Consider the following 9,339-nt stretch of genomic DNA (forward strand, 5'->3'; position numbering starts at 1 on the left):
CTGTGTGAGCAGGGGGCTGGACTAGAAGACCTCCAAGGTCCCTTCCAGCTTTCTCCTGCTCTAGCTGTTGTGTCTTCTCAAGACCTCTTGGTGGCCATCCCCAGTGGGGCAGCCCACACACTGGAGGTCAAATCTTTTGCCAGGCCAAAATTTCAGCTGCAAAGCCTGGGCGAAGTTGGGTTAAATATCAGAGAGCGTTTTCTTGGGGAGACGGGTTGGAAATTTATCTTCCTTTGGAAGAAAAACACGGCAGCTGAATTTGCACCCGTGTTAAACAGGGAGGCCGTTGATTCTTTAATCCCAGGTACCCTCTTGACCTTGTTCACGCTCTCTGTCCGTTACTCACACCTCTTTCTCTGGCTTTGACTGAGTTCTTTTGTGCGGAAAGGAAAAATAAAATAAAATTACGGTCGGGCCGCTCACAATTTTGCTGGCAGATCTCAGCGCTGTTTTGTGATTCAGGATATTTTTCCGTGCCAGACGATTCCCTTTAGGAATAATGACTCGGAGAAGAAAACAAGAAGAAAGGGAAAGAAAGAGAGATCTTTTCAAGACGCAACTTAATGGCGGTTTTCCATCTTTGAACCTTTATTTATTTACATCTTCGACTCAGATGATGACAAATGCAAATTCGGCAGAGAAGCAATTTGTGATTTTTCGCAGAGTTCATTTTCCATGTTATTGTGGTGACATCAAACCCTTTCCCGGCCCTTCAGACTGAACAGCCCAAACCTCTGAAATAGAATAGAAATAGAATAGAATAGAATAGAATAGAATAGAAATAGAAATAGAAATAGAAATAGAATAGAATAGAAATAGAAATAGAAATAGAAATAGAAATAGAAAAAAGAACAGAATAGAGAATAGAGAATAGAGAATAGAATAGAATAGGAATGGAATGGAATTAGAATAGAATAGAATAGAATAGAATAGAATAGAATAGAATAGAATAGAATAGAATAGAATAGAATAGAATAGAATAGAATAGAATAGAATAGAATAGAAATAGAAATAGAAAAAAGAACAGAATAGAGAATAGAGAATAGAATAGAATAGGAATGGAATGGAATGGAATTAGAATAGAATAGAATAGAATAGAATAGAATAGAATAGAATAGAATAGAATTAGAAATAGACTAGACTAGACTAGACTAGAATAGAATAGAATAGAATAGAATAGAATAGAATAGAATAGAATAGAATAGAAATACAAATAGAAATAGAAATAGAAAAAGAACAGAATAGAGAATAGAATAGGAATGGAATGGAATGGAATGGAATGGAATGGAATGGAATGGAATGGAATAGAATAGAATAGAATAGAATAGAATAGAAATAGAAAAAGAACAGAATAGAGAATAGAGAATAGAATAGGAATGGAATGGAATGGAATTAGAATAGAATAGAATAGAATAGAATAGAATAGAATAGAATAGAATAGAATAGAATAGAATTAGAATAGAATAGAATTAGAAATAGACTAGACTAGACTAGACTAGAATAGAATAGAATAGAATAGAATAGAATAGAAATACAAATACAAATACAAATACAAATACAAATAGAAAAAAGAACAGAATAGAGAATAGAATAGGAATGGAATGGAATGGAATGGAATGGAATGGAATAGAATAGAATAGAATAGAATAGAATAGAATAGAATAGAATAGAATAGAATAGAATAGAATAGAATAGAAATAGAAATAGAAATAGAAATAGAAAAAGAACAGAATAGAGAATAGAGAATAGAATAGGTATGGAATGGAATGGAATAGAATAGAAGAGAAGAGAAGAGAATAGAAGAGAATAGAAATAGAAATAGAAATAGAAAAAAGAACAGAATAGAGAATAGAACAGAACAGAACAGAACAGAATAGAATAGAATAGAATAGAATAGAACAGAATAGAATAGAGAATTCAGAACTTCTGGAGGCAAGCAGTCCCCCTGGTTAATTGTCGTAACTGTCAGGAAATTCCTCTTTAATTCTAAGTTGCTTCTCCTGGATTAGTTTCCATCCGTTGCTTCTTTGGTGCTTTGGAGAAGAGCTTGACTGCCTCTTCTTTGGGGCAGCCCCTGAGATATTGGAAGACTGCTATCATGCCTAGTCTTTCTTTTCATCAAACTACACTGCTCATAAAAATAAAGGGAGCACTTAAACAACACAATGTAACTCCAAGTCAATCGCACTTCTGTGAAATCAAACTGTCCACTTGGGTAGCAGCACTGATTGACACTCCATTTCACATGCTGTTGTGCAAATGGAATAGACAACAGGTGGAAAGCAGAGGCAGGTAGCAAGACATCCCCAATAAAGGAGCGGTTCTGCAGGTGGTGACCACAGACCACTTCTCAGTTCCTATGCTTTCTGGCTGATGGTTGGGTCACTTTCGAATGCTGGCGGTGCTTTCACTCTAGTGGTAGCATGAGACGGAGTCTACAACCCACACAAGTGGCTCAGGTAGTGCAGTTTATCCAGGATGTCACATCAATGCGAGCTGTGGCAAGAAGGTTCGCTGTGTCTGTCAGCGTAGTGTCCAGAGCATGGAGGCGCTACCAGGAGACAGGCCAGTACACCAGGAGACGTGGAGGAGGCCGTAGGAGGGCAACAGCCCAGCACCAGGACCGCTACCTCCGCCTTTGTGCAAGGAGGGACAGGAGGAGCACTGCCAGAGCCCTGCAAAATGATGTATAACGGGCCACAAATGTGCATGTGGCTGCTCAAACGGTCAGAAACAGACTCCATGAGGGTGGTGTGAGGGCCCGACGTCCACAGGTGGGGGCTGCGCTTACAGCCCAACACCGTGCAGGACGTTTGCCATTTGCTCTTCACAGATGAACATCTGTTCACACTGAGCACATGTGACAGACGTGACAGGGTCTGGAGACGCCGTGGAGAACGTTCTGCTGCCTGCAACATCCTCCAGCATGACCGGTTTGGCAGTGGGGTCAGTAATGGTGTGGGGTGGCATTTCTTTAGGGGGCCGCACAGCCTTCCATGTGCTCGCCAGAGGTAGCCTGACTGCCATTAGGTACTGAGATGAGATCCTCCGACCCCTTGTGCTGGTGCGATTGGCCCTGGGTTCCTTCTAATGCAAGACAATGCTAGACCGCATGTGGCTGGAGTGTGTCAGCAGCTCCTGCAAGACGAAGGCATTGATGCTATGGACTGGCCTGCCCGTTCCCCAGACCTGAATCCAATTGAGCACATCTGGGACATCATGTCTCGCTCCATCCACCAACGCCACGTTGCACCCCAGACTATCCAGGAGTTGGGGGATGCTTTAGTCCAGGTGTGGGAGGAGATCCCTCAGGAGACCATCTGCCACCTCATCAGGAGCATGCCCAGGTGTTGTAGGGAGGTCATACAGGCACATGGAGGCCACACACACTACTGAGCCTCATTCTGACTTGTTTTAAGGACGTTACATCAAAGTTGGATCAGCCTGTAGTCTTTTTTTCCACTTTAATTTTGAGTGTAACTCCAAATCCAGACCTCCCTGGGTTGCTCAATTTGATTTCCATTGATAATTTTTGTGTGATTTTGTTGTCAGCACATTCAACTATGTAATGAACGAAGCATTGAATAAGAATATTTCATTCATTCAGAGCTAGGATGTCTTATTTTTGTGTTCCCTTTATTTTTTTGAGTACCGTAGTGTAGTGTAGACAAACCCAATTCCTGCAACCGTCCATCGTATGTTTAGTCTCCAGTCCCCTAATCCTCTTGGTTGCTCTTCTCTGCACACTTTCCAGAGTCTCAACGTCTTTTTTACATCGTGGCAACCAATACTGGGTGCCAATATTCCAGGTGTGGCTTTACCAAGGCATTGTAAAGTGGTAGTAACACTTCACGTGATCTTGAGCCTATCCCTCTGTTGAGGCATCCTAGAACCAGCTTGGCTTTTTGGGCAGCTGCAGCACACGGCTGGCTCATATTTAAATGGTTGTCCACTAGGACTCCAAGGTCCCTCTCACAGTTACTACTATTGAACAAGGTATCACCTATACTCTACCTGTGCATTTGGTTTTAGACTAAATAGACCAAAACTCCTAGCCGTCTTGGAACAAAACGAATACTCCTTAATGGCACTCTGACATAACAACCATTGCGGGGATCCTGGGTACCTTATGAATCGGGTTGTTTTCTTGCAGGTGTTATGGGACCTAGTTAGGGCAGGAAACCCCATTGACCAGTTTCTGTGCTTTTTGGTGCATAATGCAACTTGCAACGGCTTTAATTTATTTAATTTATTTATTTGATTTGTCAATCGTTTACAAAATAATAGGTATAAGTATATACATGGTTTTGAATACATGAGATGGATACTTATAAGAAAAATAAAAGAAACCATAGGACAGGGACGATAGGCACGTTGGCGCGCTTATGCACGTCTCCTACAGACCTCTTAGGAAAGGGGTGAGGTCAATAGTAGACAGTCTAAGGTTAAAGTTTTGGGGGGTTGGGGAAGAAACCACAGAGTCAGGTAGAGGATTCCAGACATTGACCCCTCTGTGGCTGAAGTCGTATTTCCTGCAATCAAGTTTGGTGCGATTAACCTTGAGTTTGTATCTATTGTTTGCTCTTGTGTTGTTGTGGTTGAAGCTGAAATATTCATTGACAGGTAGGACATTGCAATGTATGATTTTATATACTATACTTAGATCGGACTGAAGGCGGCGTAGTTCTAGGTTTTCTAGGTCTAGGATTTCAAGTCTGGTGGCATAAGGTATTCTGCAACAGTAGAGGAGTGGAGAACTCTTCTTGTGAAATATTTCTGGACTTTCTCAAGTGTGCTAGTATCAGATACGTCATGTGGGTTCCAGACTGATGATCTGTATTCGAGTATTGATCTAGCAAATGTTTTGTATGCTCTAGTTATTAGCGTAATATTACCAGAGAAAAAGCTACGTAAGATTAGGCTAACAACTCTTAACACCTTTTTGACTATGTAGTTACAGTGGACTCTAGCACTTAGGTCATTTGAGATGAGTACTCCAAGATCCTTGACAGAGTTTGGATCATCAACAAGGTCTTGACTATTCAGCCTGTATTTTATTTTCTGATTTTTTTTGCCAATATGTAAGACAGAGCATTTATTTGTTGAAATTTGAAGTTACCATTTGTTTGACCATTCTGATACATAGTCAAGGTCTTTTTGAAGGGTAGCGGTATTGTCTGTGGTGTTGAAAAGCTTTACACCATCAGTGAAGAGAACGCAATTGCTCTTGATATGATCACAGAGGTCATTTATGTAGAGTATGAAGAGAGTTGGTCCTAGAACTCTGCCTTGAGGGACACCACTGTTGACAGGTACAGAATATGATAGGATGCTCCCAATTTTGACCATTTGTTGTCTGTTTGACAGGAATGCTTCTATCCACTTATGCAGGTGTCCAGAGATACCGTAAGATTTTAGTTTTGGGAGTAGTTTGTCGTGTACCACTGAATCAAAGGCTTTACAGAAGTCTATGTAGATTGCATCTATTGCTTTGCCCTGATCGAGTTGTGTAGTTCATAGGTTTTTGCAGTGTAAGAGTTGCAGATTACAGGATAGTTTTTTTCTGAAACCAAATTGTTTATTAGAGAGTAGGCTGTTTGTTTCTAAGTGGAGGATGATGGATTGGTTAATAATTGATTCCATGACTTTACAGGTGACGCAGCATAAAGAGATTGGTCTGTAATTTTCAACTAGGCTGGGGTCTCCCTTTTTGAAGATGGGGATGGCCATGGCTTGTGACCATAGTTTTGTCAAGGAGCTGGTCCTGAGAGGTTTTTCAAAGATTATTCTTAGAGGATCAGCTATGGCAGTGGATAGCTTTTTTAAGAAGTAGGTACATATTCCATCCGGTCCAATAGATAGAGATGGTTTTAGATTGCATAGTGCTTTTTCAACATTTTTCAATATTGTTGCTTACAGAAACTGCCTCTCCGTTAAACCTTATTACATTCTTGGCAGGACTAGACTTCCTGTCTCTGGAACTTCTCTGGAGTTTTTTTTCCTCCTTTGCTGGTACTTGGCTTGTGTGGAGTGACCATTCAAAGTTACAATGGCACTGAAAAAAGTGACTTATGACCATTTTTCACACTTACAGCTGTTGCAGCATCCCCACAGTCATGAGAGGCCAGGCGAGGAGATGCGTGCCTCAATGTGAGTGATATTGAGTTGGCCGCACCCAGCCAATAACATGACCACCAAGCCATGTCCACCCAGTCACATGATCACCAAGCCACACCCACCAACTAAACCACGCCCACAGAAGCTGGTTGTTAAAAATTTGAATCCCACCCCTGAGTTAAGCTAAGATCTAACCGCTCTTTGCAAACAGCTTTTGTTTTTCCTTTTGTATGCTTTGATTTAAGCTTACAAATAAAATCTCTGTGTTTTCACCAATCCAAGATCTTGTTATTTGGAGTCATTTCCAACATGTGTGGATTTGTTTGTTTATCTCCAATGCTCTTGGTGTTGTGTAAGCACACAATGTAACATGCATGGAGATATAACAATAGGCAAAGTTTGCTTATTCCACAAATACAGAATATTCCTACAAAGAGCATGTTCTTTCAAAATGTTTCATGGGATAATTTTTTCACAACTGGTGATGTAGTTATTCACATTATTTACAACGATACAGCACTGAAATATAAGATCTTCCTTAGTATAACCACGGATATACCTGCACATTTTCCCCTCTATCGATGTCTTTATGTGATGCAAAGAAGCTTCTACAGTTTTAAAACTATTGTCATGGCAAGAATAATACCCAAAGTATTATTAAAAGAAAAACAGCATAACCTGTTCATAAAAATGGTTTGTAAAAAAAAATGCAGTGTTAAAGAAGAAATAGAATTGGGAATACAAACTGAGAAATGTTTTCCGTCTTCAATTAATGGAGCAAGTATTAGTCATTCCAGTGAATTGATCTTTGAAATCTAGATGTTAAAATAAGTGGGAGACTCAAAGGGAACATGAAGGATTGCAAATAATTGTTAGATATAGGAAGAGAGAGTTGAGAGGACAGAGGATGGGAATGCCTAATTTCATTTATTCCAAACTTCTAGTTTACTGTCATTTAATTTTCCACATTCTTCAAATATAAACATGCCTATATTATTGCTTATACAGTGCTGTGACCATCAACTAGTAGTCCTGGATGCATGAAAAAAGGATGGAAGAGAAGAATGCCACATCATGGAAAGAGTTTCTTCTACTTGGACTTCAATATCAAAAATCACCCACAATTTTTCTCGTGGCTATTAGCTTCATGTTCTTTATTGCAATTATTGGAAACTGTCTCCTTCTCTTTGTAATTAATGCTGACTCTAGTCTTGACACTCCCATGTACTTTTTTCTCAAACAATTAGCTTTATTAGACCTCTGCCAAATTCTCACCATTGTTCCTCGAGTATTTGTCAGCTTTGTAACCAAGAGGTATACCATTTCGCTCTATGGATGTGTTACTCAGATTACGGTAACTTTGCTTTTAGGAGGAGCAGAATGCCTTATCCTGGCTACTATGTCTTATGACAGGTATGTGGCCATCTGCAAACCTTTGCAATATCCCATCCTCATGAGGAAAAGCATCCTTCATATGATGTCAGTGGCAGCCTGGATTTGGTCCACTTTCCAGGCTCTAACTTGCTCTCTTTATGTCCTGCCCCTTCCCTACTGCAAGTCCAATGTGATGAAACATTACATGTGTGTTTATCCAGCCCTCATACAACTCTCTTGCTCGAATAATTCTGGTTTTAAAAAAGCAACCCACATTGGAAATTTCATGGTACTTCTGATTCCCATCTCAATCATCTTCTCCTCCTACATTGCTATCCTTATCCAGGTTTTGAGGGTACAATCTTCTGAAAGGAGCCACAAGGCCTTGACAACCTGTCTGTCCCATCTCTGTGTGGTGGGCTTCTTCTATGGAGCAGCTATTTCGACCTATATGACTTCAGCTTCCTCTTATTCTGCTATGATTAATACAGTGTTTACTACTATTGTCCCTGCCACCATGAATCCTTTCATATACAGCCTGAGGAATCAAGATGTCTTATCTGCACTCAAGAAATTATTTGGAAAATGCAAACAGTGTAAAGGTTGGTCTACCAAGATAAATTAGGATGGAAGTATTTACGAAGGTAGACATTCATTTTTCCTGAAATGTTTTTGATTCTATTGTTAATTAAAGTCATAATAAAATGTAAAAATCTGACATTCTGAATCATCTAACTCTCATTGGCTCAAATTAGATTTAAAAGAATCTTGGTATTACCATCACCATGGTAACAAATATTAATTATTTGGGAACCAATCCATATTCATCTACATCTCCAAGCCATCTCCACTTCTCTCCGGAAATCTCTTTCTCCTATCTCCTGATCCTCCAACCCCACTTTTCCTCTCACTTGCTTACTATTATTAATTGGAAGTAGCTAATAGAATGAAATCCATTTTCATGAACTTCTTTTACTCTTCATTAATTGAATTTAAAAAATCCTGTTGCTCTATATGCTGAAGTATTTACTTACTTATTTGTTTGTTTATATTTTATGTTTCTAGACCACCCATCTCCTTCAAGGAGGGGTTAACACACTTATAATGCTGAAATAAAACCAAAACCATAGAATTGGAAGGGACATCAAAAATCATCTTGCATGTGGTTTGATCCCTAGCATTCCTTGGCTTTCTAAATCTTTTTTTTGTTTTTTTGAAAACAGTTTTATTGGTTTTTTTAACAAACAAACAAAAACAGACAAAACATAAAAGCATCAGCTCTCTTCCATACTTATATACAAACAGTGTGTCGGTTGGTTCATCAGTTTTGTGCATCCATTTCGTAGTCTCAAATTATATTACATAATAGCTCTTATTTTCAATCCTAACATATATATTCATATCATTATTATAAAAAAATCATTTGACTATACTTTTATTCATTCATACTTTATGAGATAACTATAATTTAAGTAATTTATTCTATAACAAATCATATAATCATGCCAATTCTATCCTAAAAAAAAAACACTTTATAGATATAGTATCTAATAACAAAAGATAAAGAAAAAACAAGAATATTCCTTATTATCTAAAATTCTAGGTATTCTATTATCATATTTCATCATCCAACCATTGATAGAAAAGGTCCCAAATTTTATAAAATTGTTTATCTTCTTGCTCTCTAATTTCAAATGTCAATCTACTCATCTCAGCACATTCCAATATTTTCTTAATAATTTCTTCCTGCGATGGAATTTTCTCATTTTTCCAGTTTTTAGCAAATACAATTCTAGCCGCAGTTAATACATTTACAATCAAATATTTCAGATCTTTACTATATACATC

General features: G+C 38.7%; 1 protein-coding gene across 1 annotated transcript; it reads left to right on the top strand.

The window, feature by feature from the left end:
* Positions 1–7,516: 7,516 nt before the first annotated feature.
* Positions 7,517–8,116, top strand: LOC148126796 (olfactory receptor 2Z1-like). The gene has a single exon (XM_087923149.1). The coding sequence runs from the start codon at positions 7,517–7,519 to the stop codon at positions 8,114–8,116; it is 600 nt and encodes a 199-aa protein (XP_087779275.1).
* The last annotated feature ends 1,223 nt before the right edge of the window (positions 8,117–9,339 follow it).

Source organism: Pseudonaja textilis, chromosome 2 (assembly GCF_049901715.1).
Source record: "Pseudonaja textilis isolate UNSWEBS1 chromosome 2, rPseTex1.2, whole genome shotgun sequence".
NCBI lineage: Eukaryota > Metazoa > Chordata > Lepidosauria > Squamata > Elapidae > Pseudonaja > Pseudonaja textilis.

Excerpts from the sequence above, each read along its gene's own strand:
- LOC148126796 (XM_087923149.1), top strand. The coding sequence starts at position 7,517 with ATGTCTTATGACAGGTATGTGGCCATCTGCAAACCTTTGCAATATCCC.